Genomic DNA, 20,486 nt, shown 5'->3' with positions numbered 1-20,486 from the left:
TGGAAAGTCCTATCGTGCACAATGCTGAAGGCATCTTAATATATTTGGAAAATATTTTTCTCTCGAGTAAAATGATGCAGGCCTTGCAGGTGTATAAATTGACATCTTTGGAATGACAAAGTTCTATCTCTGGTTTTCATACTATTGTTGAAAAAACAAGTTATCAACACCAACGACCTTCGTCGTAAGTCGATTTTGCAGGGGTCTTCGGCATGCATCAGCCTGGCCCTAAGACTATGGCTTTCTCCCTCGCCGACACAGCTCGGCTCGAGGGGCTCGCCCTCCACTTCGGCGGTGAGTACTACGGCCTTCGCCCTCGCTAACACACCTCGGCTCGAGGGGCTCGCCCTCCACCACGGCAGCGACTGCTACGGCCTTCGCCCTCGCCGACACAGCTCGGCTCGAGGGGCTCACCCTCTACTTCTGCGACGACTGCTACGGCCTTCGCCCTCGCCGAAACACCTCGACTCGAGGGGCTCGCCTGTGACACCCTAGGTGTCTGCACAATAAAACTACATTTATTTTCTGTGCTTCATGTGTGAAATTGTTTGAGCAAGGGCCTATTTTAAAATTTTAAGGGCCTTTGTGTAATTATGAATTGTTCCAAGGTCAACTTTATAGTTTTATTTGAATAGGATGTGTGATTATAGCTTTTGTGGATGGTTTATTTGCAAAATGTAGTGTAATCATTATTTGGCAGGAAATCTTTCATTTTAGCCTAGATTTAAAGTGAATTTGCATTGAAAAAGACAAAAGTCCTTCGAATTCAAATTCTACTTATGTTTTCAAAAATAACTTTTTAAACTTTGATAAAATAAATTTTTGCACAACATCAAAGTTGTAGATCTTGAAAAGTTGAACAACTTTCATGTTGGGCACTTTTTCAATTGAGCCCTAGATTAAAAGTTATTGCTGGTTTACAGTAAGGTCTCTAAAATTTCTGAAATTGCAAATCAGTCCGTTTTCTCCTTCCTCCTGCCTGCCTCTCTGCTCTCTCTCACCGCCGGCAAAGCGGCGCTGCTGCCGCCGCTCAAGGCCGTCCCCGGGCCACCTCCTGCTTGCTGGACCGTTCCACGCATCGCGCCGAAGCTCCCCACCGCTTCTATCCCTCGCGCTGTTCCCTCCTCTCCTTGCCACGCAGCACCGAGCGCCCGCCGGCCGCCACCTCGCCGCCGCCATGGCTAGTGTGGGGAAAGACCCCAGCGCCCTTCCTCGCGCGCGCTTCAGCACTAGGGGAGTTTCCTCATTCTGTTCCCCTCCCTTTCTCTCTGTTTTCCTCGCTCTGACGCCCCAGAACGCTGCCGCCGCCGCACAGAGCTCCGCCGCCACATTCTCACCATGGAGCTCATAGCTCCGGTCCTCCTCCGCTTAACCCAACCCCTCCACTAGCTCCGCCTTGCCCTTGTGCACCTGCCCGGCTGTTTCTCGTCAACTATTTCCCACCGGAGCGCCGTTCCCACCGACACAGTTCACCGGCGACCGCCGTGCTCCACCGACCCGTCTCCTCCAGCCATCTCTTCGCGACCCAAGAGCACCCAAGGGTTCGCCTCGGTCTCCTTTAGCTCCTCCACCCCCTATTCCTCGCCGCCACCGACTCCTTTCGCGGGGATCCGGCCGCCTCCGCCGTCCTCTGTTCACCATCCGACCAGGGACCTCCCTGCTAGAATTCAAAGAAACCCATGGGGTTATCTGAATAGCTCAAGACTCAAGTGAATAGTGTCAGCAGGGACCTCTTTGTTATTTTAGTTGCAAACTTTGAAATTCCATAGAAATTCATAGAAAAATCAGAAAAATGTAAATCTTGATGTTTTGGAATCCTCATGAAGACATATTTGCAGTAGAATCATAATATGATGGGTGTTAATTGAAAGATTTTTTTTGTAGAAGTAGATTTGTGTTACTAGTGCTTAAATGCTAGTTGTTTTTATCTTTTTCTTAACTGATGATTGAAACCATGTTTTGCTGTGAAATTGTTATGGTGAAATTTTCATGTGACTCTAGTGTTTCTATTAAAATTTTGTGGTCATTCCTTCTGTTTAGATATTTCTTTTATTTAATGCTTTTTATGTGATCTTTAATTATTATAAATAGTTTCCTTGCTTAGAAAATCCTGGTAATTTTTTAGAGCCTTATTTTAGTCATATGTTACTGTCTGTAAAATTTGAGCACCAGTTAATGAATATAACAGAAGCTACAAATGAATCTTTTTAGTTTGTTGTCAGTATTGTTTATTTTCTCAGAATAAATTATGTGTATATTAAATCTTGAAAAATTTACAGTAGCTAAGATAGATCTTTTTATACCTCTTGTTAAATTTATAGCTTCTAGGATGCTCTGGTATAATATGTATAATTCAATCTTTTTCTAGGAGTTGTCTAAATAAATGATTTGTCCTAAATAAATGGATCCATTTTTTGGTATGAAATTTGCAGGATAGATCACTCTGTTTACCTTCTGTTTAATTTAATTTTTTCTGATTTTACTACTGAATTTGTGCTGAATGGTTGATTTATTAGCAAACCATATTTTACTTGCTATAGGAAACAACTACCACTTGTTTATGAAGTTAGTGAGCTTCTTTTGTGCTGTTGATCATGATGCCTTGGGTAGTTAGAAAAGTTAGTTATCTACTCTATAAACGATTGCCCATATACCAAGTTGTGTTGCTATTTGTAGACTACAACTTTACCATGAAATGAGCGTGTTTGTAATTTCATCTATTGCATTACATATAGATACGACTGCTCTATCGGACGGAACGTACAAGCTGATCCCAGAGTCCGAAGGAGGTGATCCCGAAGCCCAGATGAACACTACTGTACTAACTGAAGCCCCGGACCAAAGTTCGGAAGAGCCCCAGGCTGAAATAGTTAGCATCTACCGAGAAGGCAAGCCCCGGACCAAAGTTCGGAAGAGCCCCAGGCTGAAATAGTTAGCGTCTACCGAGAAGGCAAGCCCCGGACATAACCTATATTTCAAATTATTATCATTTATTGTTTTACTTACTTGTGCATGTACAGTTCTTAGGATTTGAATTGAAACCCTAGATGCATGATCCTAGGAACCTATGTACTGAACACTAGACCTGAGTTCGAATAATTGCTAAGCTTATAGGACTGGTAAAAGTCGAGTGATTGCCTGTCACTCGCGAGCTCTATAGGAATTGCTTGTTTACTTTCTGTTATCAATATAAGTACAACGGACGGGGTCATGTTCGATATCATGACCTTGTGTGAGCCCCCGTCTGTGTTGATGAACTTGCTAAGGTCGCGGTGTGTGGTAGTGCTGGTTAAGTTTTTGAACGTACTAGCCACATGCCGTAAATATGGTACGCGGTAAGCCTAGTAACTGATCGGACCAGGAGTGGATATACTGACACTCTCTCTTAGAGATAGGTTTTTAATTATGTTTATGTTGATCAACACCACAGGTGCAGGGAGGAAGTTGGTGCCCTGTAGTCGGGGAGAGTGTTCCTATCCACAAGCCGGAAAGAAAGGAAAACAGTTGTTTGGGAACGACCCAACGGTGTTCCAAACGTGTGTGTTAGGTCTGCCTGGCCAGGTTAACAAATTCGATTCGAATCGTCCGCTTCTCACGGTTTGGGACTACTTGATCTCTTTGCCACACAGAGTAATAAGAGCAACATTATTATGATCAATCTTGATGTTTGCTTAAAGTTCTACCATGATTGAATAGTAGTTGCTTACATAGAATGGTTAATCAACTAGAATCTTGGAAGCTAAAATTTGAAAGTAAGGACCTACTCTTTATTGCTTTTCAGCAAAAGGAAAACCAGAGCCTCACAGAACCCTGCATAGTCTAGTTAGGTAGGCTAAGTATACCCGTTGATGGTTAAGTCTTGGCGTCTTGCTGAGTATTAGAATACTCAGCCTTGCTGTTGAAACCTTTTTCAGGTATGAGTTTTGAGGATCAGATCGCTAGTTTGTCTTGGCCCTGCTCTTTGCCTCCTGGCTGGTCCGTAGAATGGGATCCGTCTTCGGCCGGCAATGACCCTGACGAGTGATACCTTGCTTGGGCTAGCTTGGTATAACTTTGCGACGTGTTGTAGCCATCGTTTTCTCTTTCCGCTGCTTTTCAAACTCTGAACTAACAGTTATGGTTTGTACAATTGTTTTACTAAGTTTGGTTTTGTAATAATGTCTTGAACTGGTTGTAATCACTACTGAGCTTGTGTTGTAAAACATGTGGTTGTAATATCTCTGGACTCGCCTTCGTGCGGGGTATGCTTGTTCGATCCGAGAACCGGTGTTTGTATCGGGACGTTACCCGACAGACCAAGAATTGTTCCGTTTGAAGTGCGTTTGAGCCGGTGTTGCCTTTATGGTGATGGCCTGCGCACTTGAGCCGGGATAATTCAGGTGGTTCTGCCACATCGCCCTCCACTTCGGCGGTGGCTACTACGGCCTTCTCCTTTGCCGTCACAACTCGGCTCGAGGGGCCCGCCTTCCACTTCGGCAGCGACTACTTCGACCCTCAACATCGGCTGTTTCAGCTTCGCCTTCTGAAGAACCTTCGCTACCCCCGCTACGAACTCCGGCCAAGAGGGGCTAGGGACAGGGCAGACTAGCATCAATTTGCACGTCAAGTCTTGACCGGCGCTCGAAAGCGGAGAGCCGAAGACACTGCATCCTCTACTTCGACTACATCATCTGCGACGAAGAGTGATTCGTGGAGACGACGAGGTCCAACCAAAGTCAAGCGATGAAGATTCCGTTTTCATCGCCGCCGAAGACATTCATCACCGCCGAAGATCTTCGTCATTGTTAAGACCGAAGACAATCACTGACTGGAGTGTATCATCATGTATATGTGGTCCTGCTAGGCGTGCGTGCTCTTTTCTCCATCTGTTTTGTCCCACTGGGTTTTTTGGATGGAGTTTTTAGCAAGGCGTACGAGTGGGCGGTCATGAGGACAATCCTCGTGGCCAAGGTCATAGATAGGGCTGGGCCACTTTCTATGTATTCAGCTACTATGCTTTGTTGTACCAATCAAACCAAAGTAGCTAAGAGGCTACTATTGGGGGAATAGCCCACCCCATGAGATTAATGGGCCTCATGCGGCGGCCCAAGGACCTAATTGTAAATCATGTACTCACCAGGGGGCCGGGAGAAAATTACCAGCTCCCTCCCCTCCTATATATAGATGACCCAAGGGGTCAAGGGGGACGCTCTCTCTCTCTCTCTCTCTCTCTCTCTCTCTCCCCCATGAGCATTTTTCACTCTCTTGAGTGTTCACTCGCTTTGGTGTTCTGTGCACCCTGTGCACCTTCGGTGCCTTCCCCTTCTCTCTGCTGCTTGGCGGAGTCTTCTCCCCAACACTCGGTCCCCCGAGCGTTTTGTTTGGTTGATCAAGGGGAGCGGGTGCGTAGGCAGTCATCGTTCCCCTCCGGACACCAACACGGTCTCCCGAGGCCCCTCGGGCGGCTATGGCATATGCGGCGGTTCCAAGAGGGAGAAGTGTCAGTGTTTCCACCGCCCAAGCCAAGGAACGCGGAGGAACTCCTCGTCCCTACCTGTCTCCATGCGGACTAACCACCGTCATCGTTTGCTGAGGAGTCCTTGAGGGATGGGGTGCAAGAAGAAGGCTTGCAAGGTAGATGCACTTCTCAGTCTTCCAACCCATGAAGCAGCCTTCCCCAAGGCTACCAGTGTTACCACCTTAGTGGTGGTAACCCTTTTTGTACCTTGTAACGGCCATGGGCTGACTATACTATGTAATATTTATTTGCCAGGAATAAAGTGCATTTATCCTGTAGTGTATTGTGTTTGTTGCACCCGACCGTGAGTCGGGTGCTAGACTTTCGTTATCTTTTCCGGGTGGAGATATGGTGTCCTGACTTGCCACACCTTCGCTGTGAGGGAGTGCGGTCGGGTCAACGATGACGTGTGCGTACGTGCATTTAGGCGACCCCATCCACGATCTCCACGACTGGAGGGGTTGAGCTCGCAGCGCTTGCCTTGATGGCTCGAGTGATAGGCTCGTTAAGCTCTAAGCGAGTGTGCCTGGGCAAAATTTTGGGCGTCCGAGTGGAATCCAATTTCGTCGTTCATGGGTTCGGCTGATGCGGACAATAACTCAGCATTCATGGAGAAGTTTTGACGTGCAAGTATAGACACAAAGGAAGCCTAATGGTCTAAATGCTTATGTGGTTGAATAAGAAGCTTAAGAGTCATGTGTTAGTGTGTTCAGTTTTTTCTAGCCTCTTGAGGTCCTAGTATTATTGGTCCCACATGGTCTATATATTGATGCCAGCATAAGGGATCAAGATCGGGAGTTGAGACGTCAAGTGCAGACTCTAGTACAGCAAGTGGTAGCCATGTAGACTTAGATGGTTGAAATTGCTGACACTAGAAGATGGAGGGACACGCCAGAAGACCAGGGCGATGAAGATGTTGAATATTTCAGTGACAACTCTTCAGAAAGTGACCTGAGGTGTCTTGAAGTGAATCTTTTTGTGCGGTGTCACCGTGATGGGAACCGAGTTACCGCTGAACGTGATGGCAATCGATATTGTTGCTTTCAAGTTAATTTACTGGAGTTCTCTGGAGGTCTCTTAGTTGAAACTTTTGTTGATTGGCTTGTTGCTATGCGACTAAATGGACGTGCCTCAGTTTGGTGGAAAAATCTTGAGAAGAGCTGCAGAGTTCGTGGCAAAAGAAAGATTGATTCGTGGTATGTCATGAAGGAAAAACTACAGCATGAGTTTCTCCCATTTAATTATGAGGAAACATTATTTATGCAGCTGCTAAACCTCTATCAAGGCAGTAGGAGTGTGGATGAATACACAGAAGAGTTCTACCAATTGGTTTCACGTAATAACTTGAGTGATTCCAGCTGGTAGGAAGGTATGTTGGTGGCCTTCGAAAATTGATCTAGGATTTGTTAGCTTTGCATATAAATTTCTCAGTTTCAAAAGCATACCAACGAGCAATTACTGTTGAAAAATAGCAGCAACGAAAATGGCATTCAAACAATATTCCATCTCGGCCAGTAGTGGAAGCTGCAGGAAGTAGGGATACACAAGAACAAAATTATGCTCATAAACCAAAAGGGGCAACAGAAACATCCATGTCAAGAAGTGCTCGTTGTTTTAAGTGTGGTTCAACATAACATTTGCAAAGGGATTGTCCAAAGAACAACAGCAGGGACAGTAAATGATTAATGGCTGAATTTAATGAAGAAAATGAGCAGCAAGGCAACCATGTATATGACGATTATGGGGATGAATAGGAGGACGAGATTGAAATAGAGGGTGATACAGGAGCAATGCTTGTAATGGAGTGTGCAAAACTAATGAACGGTGAAGATTGGTGACGACAGAGTCTATTCCACACTCGATGTACCATTAGTGGTAAAGTATGCCATGTTATTGTAGATAATGGCAGTTGGGAGAACACGATATCTGAAGGTACAATTAATAAACTGGGACTTGAGAAAATCAAGCATCCTCATCCTTATAATATGAGGTAGTTCAAATCTGATAAAGTATCAAAAATCAAATTCCGATGTCTGGCTCTAGTCATCTGGGTGAATGGGAATTTGATGATAACCAGAATATCCGTCAAGGTAGCAGAAGAATGAGTGTTTAGCAAGCCGTTCAAGCATCTCATCGATGAATGAGAGATGGAAGTGATATTTCCGGGTAGCCTTGTTGAGCATCCGGTAATCGATGCACATCCGCCAACAAGTAACTGTCATATGAGGTATGAGTTTATTTCTCCCATTTTGGACTACTATCATGCCACTTTTCTTTGGAATTACTTGAACTGGGCTGACCCACTATCTTGCACGGGTAGATGATGCTCGCATGCTGTAGCTTGAGTATCTCTTTTTTTTTACTACCTCCCTCATCACATCGTTAGCAGGGAGGTGTGGTTTCACCTGCTGCGACTAATAGGTCAACATACACTGATGCAGGACTTCTCTATTCGACTGATTGGTCCGAGCTGGAAGACTGGAAGAGGGTGCTTAAGCAACAATTGAAGAGGTTTGACTCCCTCATCATTTTGGATACTTTTGGAAGGAGCACAACCAACGTGTTTCTCAAAGCATCTAAATCTTCCCGTTTCTGCTTGTCCACGGGATCAAGAAGGGCACAGCTAGGTGTCGCACGAACAATACTAGCTAACTGTTGTCGGATTTTGTACAGTTGCGTCAACGCTTGTTTTTGTTGCAGTCTTTGCCGCAATTTTCATTGTGTAATCGCTTGATGTGGAACCTGATCTCCGGCAATCAAGGGCTGCTTTGTGCTAGCCTTGGCATTGTGCTTCCCTATTGAAGAAAAACATGATCAAGCATGTCCTCAGAAAAAAAACCCATCATGGTGGAAGTCTAGTTTTGTGTCTAATTACTAATTAGCTACCGGATATTGAGCAAATATAGCTGTCTATTAATAACGAGAAGTGAAGGATGCGCCTGAGAACTAGGAGTCACAGGGTGACGCGTTCGATCCATGCCCGAGACTCCATTCTTTTACATCATTCCAAACACGAAATTCAACATCTGAATGAACCTTTTTTTTAGAGCCATCTGAATGAACCCTTGGGCACTGTCAACTATTTCAGAATACAGATCATGTACATTAAACTTAGGAACAGATGCTTTAGGAGTCGGAGGATGCATATTCCATCGGGACAAAGCATAACAAATGGCTTATATTATATTCACTCATGTTTCTATTCAGTATTTGGAAATGAGTTCTAAGATTCAAGCGTGTAGATCTCCATATATAAGCCACAAATTCAAACTCCGAAGTTAAGGGCTTGGTGTGGTTCCTATTTCCGAGGCTAAGTTCTGATACTTCGCTCGGCAAACTCTGAGTGTCTAGCTACACGTGAGTGGAAAGGTTCCAACAAGTTCTATGAAACAGAAAATGCATTTTTGAAAAATAAGGTAACCAATTCTAACTTTACAACTCGGGCAATTGAGGTGACCCATCCCGCTTAATGCTTATAAATAGATGTCTCTCCGCACAATATTTCACAACGGTAAAAAATCCCCTGACTGAACCCTAATCCCCCTTCCCCCACCTACCATTTATGGCATCAAACAAGAAATTGCCCGCCGCCACCACTGCCGCCGCCGCCGCCACCGCCACCACTGCCACCAAAGAGTGAGTACAGCGATCGCCTGTTACTTGTTCGCATCCCTCTCCGCACCATGAAGCTGCGCAGCCAAGGCGAGAGCGCCGCTGTAGGAGGTTGCGAGAAAGCTGCAGCTGTCCGGAGCCATAGATCTAAATCGCCACGGCTGCTGCACCAAAGGCTCCCCCAATATGGCCGCCGCCATGAGGGTGGAGCTTCTGGAAGTAGGGAGATAGAGCTTCCTTCTGGATCTTTGGCGAGCGGTGCTGGGAAGGAGGCGGCAACCATCTCGCAACGCGGTTCGCCGCCGCTGCTTTCTCGCGAGGCATATGGCCTCCTTCGAGATGCCGAGAAAATTGGTCTTGGTGTTGTTGCTGCAGAGCCGTTTAAGTGCTCCGCTTGTCCCCTGAAGTTTGGCCGGGAGAAGACGCTGCGAGGGCACATGAGATCGGTGCACCGGCAAGGTTGCTCCTCCCCATCCCCCTCGTCGTCGTCCTCCTCCGAGGCGCCCACGCCAAAGAAGTCAAGGAAGAAGCCCAAGCCAAAACAAGCAACCGTGAAGACAGAGCCTCACCACGACGATCCCCCTTTGCCATTTCCGTTGGCCCGGGCTGCCACTTCACGGAGCCACCAGGTGGGCGACGTGCTTGGCGAGAAGCCTAAGGTAACCGTCTCTCAGTCTCCTGCCGCTGCTTGCAACGACGTTATAGTCATAGAGGACGACACCAGTGACGACGGCAACGCCAATCCTGTAGCTGCCGTCACTGGGTTTGGTGCGGTTGCAATTGCAAGCTCAGCTCCTGATCCGGCGGCAGTTCTACCAGTGGCACGAGCTCCTGCAGCTGCCATTGAGGTTATAGTGCTAGACGCTGACAGCAGTAACGATGACAAGCCCAATCCTACCATCGCCGTCACTGGGATTGGTGCAGTTGCAAGCACGGGATCAGATGCGGAGGCTGTTCAGCCAATGGCAGCAACTCCTCCTCCTGCTGCTGCTGCCGTGGCAACTGCGCCAGGACTTGATGCCACGGCATCTGTGATGACCATGGAACCACCAGGTCCTGCAGGGGCAGCGACGACGTCTGTGACTATCGCAACAGCTCCTCCCGCTGCTGCCGCAGGAGTGGTCGCTCCAATTGCAGCTGATACCGTGAAGGGGAACGACCTTCAAGAAGCCGGTGCTCGCTACAGCAGCAATGGCGGCGATGGCAAAGCTGTTGCTGGCTACAGAAGTGTCAGCCACGGCAAAGCCGCTGCAGGTTACAGCAGTGGCGGTTACGGCCACGGCAAAGCTATCACCATTGGAGGTCAGAGCAAGAGAGGCTTGGGCAACACAGGTTACAGTTGTGACGACTGTGGCGAGACATTCCCCACGCCCCAGGGTCTGGAAGGCCACGTCGCCGGTCACAAGCACAAGAAGAGCAAGGCGACGCCGGACCTTCAGAGCAACTTGGCGTGCCAGAGCAGTCGCCATGTGTGCATGGCGTGCAACAAGGTGTTACCGACCGGGCAGGCGCTCGGCTGGCACATGAAGCTGCACTATGCTGGCCTGATGATCGGTGTGGCCAGCGATGCCGGCAGCTCGTCCGCCCGTCGCCCTGCAGCTGCAGCTGCTGATGAGGAGCCTTCGGAGGCGATTGCGATGAACATCAACCCTGAGGCCGTCCATGGCTCTGCAGGCGCCATGCGCGGCTGGTCATTTCCTGCTTCTGCCAGAAGTGCCATCCTTGCACTTCCAGCGCTGATGAGTCCAGTGCACGATCCTCCCCAAGGGATGGCAATGGCCGGCAATCCTGTGGTTGGTCCTGTCTCAGCTCCTACACCTGCCACTGGCTCATCGTCACTCCCTGCAATTACCAGCAGCGTACTTCCTGCACAGATATCTGGGGCGCCTGGCAACCGTGGAGGCCGCACCTTCCGTATCTTCGGCGTCCACACCTTTCCTGCATTCCCCTCGCAGAATCAAGAGGAGAATCCACCAGAAGTAGCAGTGGTGCCTGGCAATGGTGAGCATCTCTACAGCTTCAACATCTCCCCTCCATTCCCCTCACAGAATCCACCAGAGACAGTACCTGTCAACCGCGGACCAGAAGGGGTAGCGGTGGCGCCAGCTGGCAACATTGAGCGAAGCTCCATCTATCTCTTCGGCTCCGATGCCTCTCCCGCATTTCCCTCACAGAATCAAGAGGAGAATCCACCACTGGAGATGGTGCCTAGCAACCACGGATCTCGCACCATCCGCCTCTTTGGTGTCAACATGGCTGAAGGTCCGAAAGAAATGAAGAAGTAGGTCAAGAGAGGAGTACCAGATCTTCCTGCCAGTGTTTCAGGAAATAGCAAGTTTGCATTGTGGAACCTCTTCATGCTTTTAAGGTTATTTTTTATGCGATATTATTTATCTGCAGCCGGTTTATGTCCAATCAGGAAATCAGTTTGGCATAATACATTTTCTTTTCTCGTTTAGACATTATAGAGTTCATACCAAGCTGCAGTCTTTGGTATTTGAATAAGGTTGTGTGATTTATTTGATCAAACAGTTTTATGTTTTATTTTGATACCTGGTAATTAGTAGTATGATCTATCAGATGGAATATGGTTGTAAGAGTTATTTGAACAATTTATGGTGTTTTTTTTGTTATCCTACCATACAAAGTGATGTGGAACTTCGCATTATGTTGCTGATCTTCTTCATGCTACTCTCTGAATGTATATCAACGTTGTGTCAGAAAATCAGATTGTATCGGACCTTCCCTGTACACAGTTAGGAATCTGGAGAAGGTTTTAGTTCAGAGTCTGGACCAAATGGAGCTAGCATCATGGACATCACTTATCATGTGAATTGAATAACGGCACTGAGGATCATCATATATTCTGAATTGCGAGCCTTGCGGCTATCATCCCGATATTATGTTCTACATACTCGATACCATTGTTTACTCTATCAAGAGTATTTGTTGAATCCATGGCTTGTATCTTGTATTTTTGCAGGGAGAGAAGTTCGGCATCTGACATACCTGAATTTTACATTTCAATGTCAGATATGTATGCATCATGTATCAGGTCTAATGACGGTTGATGTATGTGTTCATCATCTCTTTGGTTCGTCGTTGGATGGAAGACGTGCATTTCTCGGAGAACATATAGATGAATAGTAAAATTTTAATCAATATGACGACCTGAATATTTTGAAATAAACTGTGGAAAAGGGAGTGAAACATCACCTGAAACTGTTTGGTATGCAGCAAATGAGAGACGTTCTGGAAGACCAGGGATAAAAGATTCATTATACTCTTCAAAAATTTCTTTCTCAGACCATAATAGAGACGCCCTGATGTTAGTTTGCAGTGGTTCATCCTCAGGTACCTAAATTTGAAATGTTGAAAAGACAAAGACTACGATAAGAAGCAGCATTCAACATTTACAAATTACTGAATGGACTTCAGATAGTGATAGAACCTTCAACTTCATTTGTAGGCTGTGTAAATTGCACATAGATTCTCTTAGCTTGGAAATTTTTGTCCCTATTTCAATACCTTCAGAAGGATCATCCATCAATGGGGAAACAGTACCACGGAAATAGGGCTCCATCTGGATCAATGAAGACAAAGATGCGATTCAGGGTTTCTGTAATTTCTTCTTGACCATGCCAGAATCCTTCAGAAGTAGTGCAAAATCATTCTGAACTACTGCCCCTAAGTTTCAACAAATAAGCTTACAGAACTAGAGCATATAGGTATTTCAATCAGAAGTGGTTTGGTGGGTTGCTAAAAATCACAAACCAAGGCATAGTGAGATTGAGGGAGTGCAACTGTAACACTAGCATTCAGGTCCACATCTCTCCCACCCCTCACAGATGCGAAAAGAAATTTACATGTTCATATATGAAGCAAAAGTTAGCCTTCAAAGGTATTTTAAACACAATGTATAGTAGTTGTGAAGTAGTATACAAAGATTTACTTAACTGTACCTTAGTATATTATATGATATGATATGAACATCAGCACTGGAATACATTCAAATTTTTAACAAAGAAGAAAAGAACTTACATCTAAAAGATTTGAAATGTTTACACGACACACTCCTCTAATTGATATCAGTGCTCCAATCTCCAGCTTTTGAACCTACACTAAAGACAGACCATTAATACAAAATGTTACTGAAAAAAAGAGTGGAAGCTGTATCGTGTAAGCAAACTTATGGAATCCTGTAATCAAACTTAGAGAAAGGCGCCACATGAAAGACAAGAGCTTACACTTTCTATCTGCACCAAGCAGCCATATCTTACAGCAAATGAAGCTTTAGTAGAGCTATCTACAACTGGATCAAGCACAAAGTGAACAAAAGAACTTTTCCTCTTGTACAAGGCCTGTTAAGTGAATAATTAGAAAAGAAATTAGTAATGATGTTGTAAAACACACACATGATTTGAATTGTCACTATCCGATGAAAGAAATATGAAGACCTTGTCTACCAAATCACATCTATAGTTCACCATACCACTCAACTACAATTTTAAGCATATACGCAAATTTCGAGTCAAAACTAAAACTGCAATACTATTTTTTTGTCATACCATGTTTCTATGTCTGCTCCCTGTGGATCCAAGAAAAATTAAGAAATCTCAAAAGAAAATTACGTAGGCACAAATTAGATATATATACAAAACAAACAAAATTACTTGGTGAAGAAATGACAACATGCAATTTTTAATTAAGGATATCATGGAAAGCTTGTAAAGTATGCCTTTGTTACATGGTAGATTTAGGCAAGTAAATAGTTCAAGGGTGTTTAAGTGGAAGAGATATTGGGTTACTTCATAAAGAATGAAATCAAATATACAGTAATGATAATCTTTGGACTGGAAAAGTGGTCCTTACCTCCTCTAGCAATGCTATATATCTTGCTTCATACAAGTGTAGAGTCTTGGATTCAGATGGTATCAACACCTATACCATTTTCATTGTCTTAGCATCAATCTACAGGTTGATAATGCAAAATGCATCTTATATGCAATGAAAAATAACTGATCAAAGGAACTCATAGCAGTTCAAAAAAACTCATATGATTCTACTGAACGAAAAAAAATATAACGCAAATTCATAGATAAAGAGATTGTTCAGATTTGGTTATCCACAATCAGTCCACAAAGTTGGTCAGAACTGTTCAGTTATTATAAAAACGAAAAAAAAAACAGTGAGCACCTACAGGTAAACTGAATCAACATAATACAATGATGTTATCAAATTTTTCCACTGCATGAAAACATCTTTCCTCGCAGCACTGTCCAAAATGCCAATTGCTAGTAGCAAGCATATTTAGATGGTACCTTGCAAAGGGAGGAAAAAAACAAAACATGCGAACTAGATAGCTACAGCTAGAGAGTGTCATCACTAAGGACTGAAAATCCTGGTATTGGTTGATACCCATGGTTCCTACATGAGATGCTTGCGTATCTGATAATAATTAACCTTCAACAAGACCAAGAAGATTTTTTTATTAGAGAATAAAGGCTAAGAAAATTCACATGGATGAACAAAGTAACTAGAAAAATGACTCGACTCCAAGTGCCACGTTTCTTGAATACAAAATTTCAGGCAGAGCCATGGCAGATGGTTCTGTGGTTGTGGTTCAAGACAGTAATTTTCTCTTGCACAGAAATTCTGGTTGGTTCCGTGGTTCACTAATTTGACCAACATAACCCATTAGAGATAACTAAAAAACTAGTTCCCAAATCTTCCCCGTTTCGCTAGCAAGTTAATCTTCCCAGAACTGAACGAAATCCACCCATTTTACATCAACGTCAGCAAAATGGCAGACTACAGAAGTACAGAATCGGTTTTAACTCAAATCTGAACATCCAAACAAGGTCTATCCCATCCGAAGACCTTTACCTCCGCGGGCTGGAACGGGAGTAGCGGGAGGTCGAGCGACGGCGGCGGTGGCAAGGACGCGCAGCAAACGGCGGGAAGCTGGCGTCGGCGGCGGGGAAGCCACGCGTGGAGGGGACGCACGGGCCTGGGGCTCGGGTCTTGGGCCGGCCGTGGCGAGCTGGAGGGGGAGAGGAGGCGAAGGGGAGCAGAGGCGGCCATGGCCGCGCCGGGTTTTCAGCGGTTGGGGATAGCCCGTGGGTTGGGCGGGAGCAGGAGATAATGCTGAAAGTTTCTCTTTACTTGCTGTCTTTTTTTTTCTCGAGAATTCTATTAATTTTTTTAATTACACAACAACCCAGACACTTACAACACACGCACACTCACATTCCTATGAACACACTATTGTCGGTCAAAACCCACCGGCGAGTAGCGACAGGCAACACGAAGAGCCGGGAGGTCGCCGGGGCGCTGGCAGGCACTGCTCCCTCGTCAACGGCCCGCAATTCCAGCACACGCCGCGGCTTCTGAAGACACAGGGCGTGCCACATGACCTATACCCGATCAGTAAGGTGCGAACGTGCTTGCGACGATTTGCCTGCATACACAAACATGTGGAAACATAAGTCCGAGCCGTGGTCGGCTCCCCGGGACGACTCTTGCATCGGCTTTAAAGAGCCGATCGAGTCCCGGTGTCAGATTGGATCTGTGTGTATCCGGATATTGATAGATAAAACAAATAACTGTAAAGCTGCTTCAATTAAATCTAGCTAATCTAATCCACGACAGTAAAAGCTTCACTGCTAGATCGGAACATCCTACACGTAATTAGGCCTAATGAACGTAATAAATAACTAAACCTTAACTAGAATAGAGGCATAAGAACAAGCGAAAGCCGATTCCCGGATCAATTCCCTGTTAAGACTAAGGTAAAGCATCTAATACACCATCGGATCATCCAACCCGTTTGCAAGGCCTAACCTAGCAGATATTACGCCAACTCTTAAGTATAAGAGCAAACCATAACGGACAAAATCTACTAGATGGAAAAGAAGCAGGGTGTTATCTCCGTGCAACTAATTCTATGCAACGAGAATTAGCATAAGATTAAAACATGATTGTACAGAGATAACATGGTATTCGTAGATGATAGGCAATAAAAGCACGATGAATCTACTAAATTCATGTTACGAAAATCAGGATAACTAGCATTACTCGCCATCAAAAATACTTCAGTACGAGTGATACCAAGGTAAAAGCAAGAACAACGCTGCCCTGATCGCAAGAAGCGATCAGGGCAACATGACGCTTACTTGGATGAAATCCTAGAATTAGGGGTGGCGGTGCGCCGAGAGTTGTTGTTTGCAAACGTGATGATGTTCTCCCTTTTACAAATAACATAAGGTACATATTTATAGTCCGGAGACTTGGAAAACAATCTAAACCTAATCGCGTCCAAAACGGACTCTATCTCTAATCTAAACTGAATCTAAAGATACATGGCCCACATGACCCAAATACTCGCGTAGGAGCCGATTTACAAGCCTTCTTAAACTTCTGCTTTAAGCCCAACTCGCTTACGGCCCATTAATTAACCCTATTAATTTATGGCGATAACACATGCCCCCCTGGTTTTGGCAATGATAATTCCAAAACCACTTCGCCGCTTCATCTTCCCGTTGATGCTTCATTAAAACGCTTAACAACCGCCACGGAAGACACAACGTCTCTGCAACTGGCTCCTCGTAGAATGTGAAACTGCCGATCCGTCTTCCATTTTTTTACTATTTAATCTCACCCCAAATCGGCTCCTTTCACCGCAAACTCATCTTTCTTCCAAAGCCAAGTAGCACAGAAAACCCCAACCTTCAGTAGCCATGGCGATCTCCTCCTCCTCCAGCTCTAACTCCATCGGCCATCCTTCTTCCCCCTCTTCTTCAAGCCTCTCTGCCTCCTCCCTCGACTCCATTCCCGAGAGTCGGGAAACGACGCCGGAGTACGACCCAACGGCGGCGTACAAGGCGTTCACTTCTCTGCATTGGGATGCAGAGGAGTTCGACTTCGGGATCGCCTCCGAAGACGACGAGCCCTAAACAGAGGGCGAAGACCTCCAACTCCTGTTCCAGGAGGAGTTGGAGAGCAGCAGCGAGGAAGGCTTCTCCTAGGATAGAGCCGATTCCTCCTCGGAAGAGGAGATCGGCTCCTCCTCTAGCGGCGACGACCCGATGGGAGGAGACCCCTTCCGATTCCTCGGGTTCTCCGAGGAAGACAGCGAGGAAGAGAGTGGCGGCGGCGGCGGCCGGAGCAGCGATACCGAGACCGAGGGCGGCAGCAGTGCCTTCGACGACGACGACAGTGACGACGACGACGACGACAGTGGCGGCAACGGCGGTGGAGATGCGCCGGCCCGAAGCCCCAAGCGCCGTAGGTACTAGATACCTACGAGCGGTAGATGTAGGCAGTAGAAGTAGTATTGTAAAGCCGAAGGATTCTTTCTTTGTCAAATCGGCTCTTCTGTAAGAATCCAACTTTTAATGAAATCTATTATCTTTTAACTTGTTTGCTCTGATCTCCCCCAAAAAGCCGATGGCATCGCATCAGGTTTTACTAATGTCCAAGAGCCGACGGAATTCAAAATTGGAAGCAACCGCATAAGAACAGAACACCACTTCCACTCTGAATCCGACTCGAAATAGACACTCCACATTCGAGCGTAATTCGAGAATCCCGCTCCATAAATTCGAGCAAAGACTCGCAAAGCATCCAAAATTCGAACCAGAACCCGTAAAACGTCCAAACCCTAAGTCAGCAGATCTGAACCATGGCGGACTCTGCAGCTCCAACAACGAATTCTGCAATCAATGATGCGGCAATTTGCGGCCTGAAGGTAATATTCGGCCTGCCCCTTTTAACTTTCTTCAGCTTGTTAAGCTTCCAACAAATTAAACTCTGAAATATGACACCACATGTAAATTTCTGAATCTCTGAACTTCAGGTGTCAGCCATCCTCCTGCCGCATCCTTCCAATCCAAAATTCTTTTGTCTAGGCCCACGAACTTATGAAAATCCCACAGATTTAATCTCCTGTGAAGCAAATAGAATCCCTTTCGTGAGTCAAAACATCGATTTGAACTCCTGGCTGACTGCTTAAGAGCCTGGCCTAATCCACCTGAAAGCTGGGTTACATGGTATAACAGAATAGCAAAAGCTCATATGCTCTTGTGGCAGGAACTGAACATAGTTGATGCAGTCAGTCTATCATTATCTCCCTTGGATAAAGATGAAAACCTTCTGAAGACCATCGGCTATTTCTGGTCTGATGCTCTGAACTGTTTTCTCTTCGGTCATGGACCCATGTCCCCTACTCTGCTAGATGTTACCATGATCACTGGCCTTGACATCAAATCTCCAAATCCTGCTGCTCACAGAATGGTAGAAGTCCACTTCAAACTCTCATCCAAGGCAGACTGCACAAACTGGAGCACTTACATGAACCAACATATGAAAATAAAAGGTCCAGTAAGCAAAAAGGAACACACAGCCTTTCTAAATCTTTGGCTAGAACATTTCATCTTCTGTGGTCCTTCCTTAGCCCCAACCAAGAATTATTTTCCTTTGGCCTATCATCTAGCCCATGGCAACCACACCAGCCTAGGCAACCTTTTCCTCGGAGAAACATACAGATGCCTCCACTTAATGACAACTAGCTTGCTCAGCCAAAGGAAACTCAGAACTGGAGGCCCCTGGTGGTTCATTCAGTTATGGGCACAACTCTACTTCCAGCATCAGATCCCAAACTTCCAAAGCTTAGCCAAGAATTCCTTCCCTGACGATAATGGCAAGCCAATTAGATGTACCAGCTATGGCCAAGCTCTATTCAGCCTTCCTGGCAGTAAACTAAACCCGAAAGATGCAGCAAATTGGCTCAGAGTTTTCTACAAAGGTCTAGACAATCCCCTCTATTTTCCATTCACTGAATCTGAAGCTTTTGAGAACCCAACTGGCTTTAGACTGGATAGTTTTGCCGATGACGACAACACTCGGCATCTATATTCTTTAATGATCCGACCTGGCTTCCTTCCTGTTGGCATCAGCACTTCCAACAGAATCATCAAACCAGGTTATGAGACTTATCAACCAGTCGTAGCAGCTCGGCAATTTGGCTTAGGACAAGTCCCTCCCCACTTCCATATTCACCACTTGGTGGAGAGCAGAGCCGATCTGCGCGATGGTCTCACCAGCTCAAGATGCTACAACATGTTTGAGCACCTCCACATTCCAATACTAGCCGATCTATCCTTTACTTCCTCATCAATCGACTTTAGCACTTGGTGGGGAATGATGTGACGATGGAAGCCCAACCCAGAACTCCTGAAGCTCCGATAGAAACGTGTGACGAACACGCCGACATAGCCGATGCTACTGTTGCTGCCCCGACTGAGTCGATCATACTCGGATCGACTATCGCTTCTTCCTTACAACAGGTAACATCGCATGAGCCGATTTTAAATCAGCCGATGACTCTGTTGATATGCCTTGCTCCCAAAACTAACTTCAAATATCTTCACAGGGCTTTGACATTTCAAATTTACTCTCCTTTGACCCAGCATCAATGGGTTTGACTGCCCTTGGAGCTAAGGTACCATCTTTACAGCAATCGGCTAACTTGGCAGATCAGCTTCAACTCATCAAGGATCTGCTATCTGCTCCAATCAATACTCTGGTTGATGATTCTAGCAAGATAAAAGAAATCCTTGAGCAGATAGAATCCCAACTTCCAGAGCCACTTCGAGTCAAGCTCTGGCCAGCCGGCCATCTTCCTTTCTTTTCGGGCAGAGGTGAAAGCAGCACAACAGAGAATAGAATTACGTCATTCTCAAATCCATTTGAAAGCTGACATTGCTCAGAAATGCAAACTGCTCAACCAAAAGAAGGCAACTCTGGATGCTAAAGCTGACATCTCCGAGAGCACAAGGTGACTCAACCTCATGGAGAAGGGACTGATGGAACTTGAAGAAAAGATCCGCAGCACCCAAAGACTAATCCAAGAGGAAAAAACCTCGATCGCAAACTCCAAGCAAGAAGCCCAAGAAATGACCGAACAGATACGGGCAGAGTTTGCAGAGATAAGCACCTTGAGTCAACAGATAGTAATAGGCGATGACAAGGACGACGAAGCGATCATCGCAAGAGCCGACGTCGTACGCGCAGAAGCCATCCATGCCATAGAAGGGTTCCTTGTAAGGAACATGGCACCATTTATGCCATTTCAAGTGATTTTGGTGATCGAATGACAACACAACACTTGGACTAATATGATTGTTAAGATGACCATTCTCAGGCTTTTAGGTTCAAGTGATGACAAAGAGAAAGAGAAGATAGGCATAGCAAGGCCCGAAGGGCTGCCCCTACGGGGGTTCCGCTACCCGGTTAGAAATTCACAGCGAAGAAATTGCAACAAATGATGTGACGATGGAAGCCCAACCCAGAACTCCTGAAGCTCCGATAGAAACGT

General features: G+C 45.8%; 1 protein-coding gene across 9 annotated transcripts; it reads right to left on the bottom strand.

The window, feature by feature from the left end:
* Positions 1-7,989: 7,989 nt before the first annotated feature.
* LOC120685811 lies at positions 7,990-15,243 on the bottom strand. Of its 9 annotated transcripts, none has more exons than XR_005679780.1 (9): positions 14,996-15,243; positions 13,982-14,050; positions 13,357-13,470; positions 13,151-13,225; positions 12,561-12,692; positions 12,326-12,467; positions 12,119-12,232; positions 11,177-11,365; positions 8,878-11,101 (listed from the first exon to the last, which is right to left on the bottom strand). XR_005679780.1 is itself a non-coding variant. In XM_039967915.1 (8 exons), exons 1-7 carry the CDS (start codon positions 15,191-15,193, stop codon positions 12,126-12,128), a joined length of 837 nt encoding a protein of 278 aa, XP_039823849.1. In that variant the 5' UTR covers positions 15,194-15,243; the 3' UTR covers positions 7,990-8,292; positions 12,119-12,125. The 9 variants fall into 9 exon arrangements, 5 of the variants coding, with proteins under 5 accessions (XP_039823849.1, XP_039823848.1, XP_039823846.1 ...); XR_005679781.1 differs by having other exon boundaries at positions 8,878-11,047; XM_039967915.1 differs by lacking the exons at positions 8,878-11,101; positions 11,177-11,365 and adding an exon at positions 7,990-8,292.
* Between the last annotated feature and the right edge of the window lie 5,243 nt (positions 15,244-20,486).

Source organism: Panicum virgatum, chromosome 8N, assembly GCF_016808335.1.
Source record: "Panicum virgatum strain AP13 chromosome 8N, P.virgatum_v5, whole genome shotgun sequence".
Lineage (NCBI taxonomy): Eukaryota > Viridiplantae > Streptophyta > Magnoliopsida > Poales > Poaceae > Panicum > Panicum virgatum.
This window is presented reverse-complemented; position numbering and strand designations above follow the sequence as displayed.

Excerpts from the sequence above, each read along its gene's own strand:
- LOC120685811 (XM_039967912.1), bottom strand. The coding sequence starts at position 15,193 with ATGGCCGCCTCTGCTCCCCTTCGCCTCCTCTCCCCCTCCAGCTCGCCA. Across the intron at positions 13,471-13,981 it reads ATATAGCATTGCTAGAGGAG|GCCTTGTACAAGAGGAAAAG; the intron begins GTAAGGACCACT and ends TTCACTTAACAG. Across the intron at positions 12,119-12,325 it reads TGCATACCAAACAGTTTCAG|GTATGTCAGATGCCGAACTT; the intron begins GTGATGTTTCAC and ends TGTAAAATTCAG.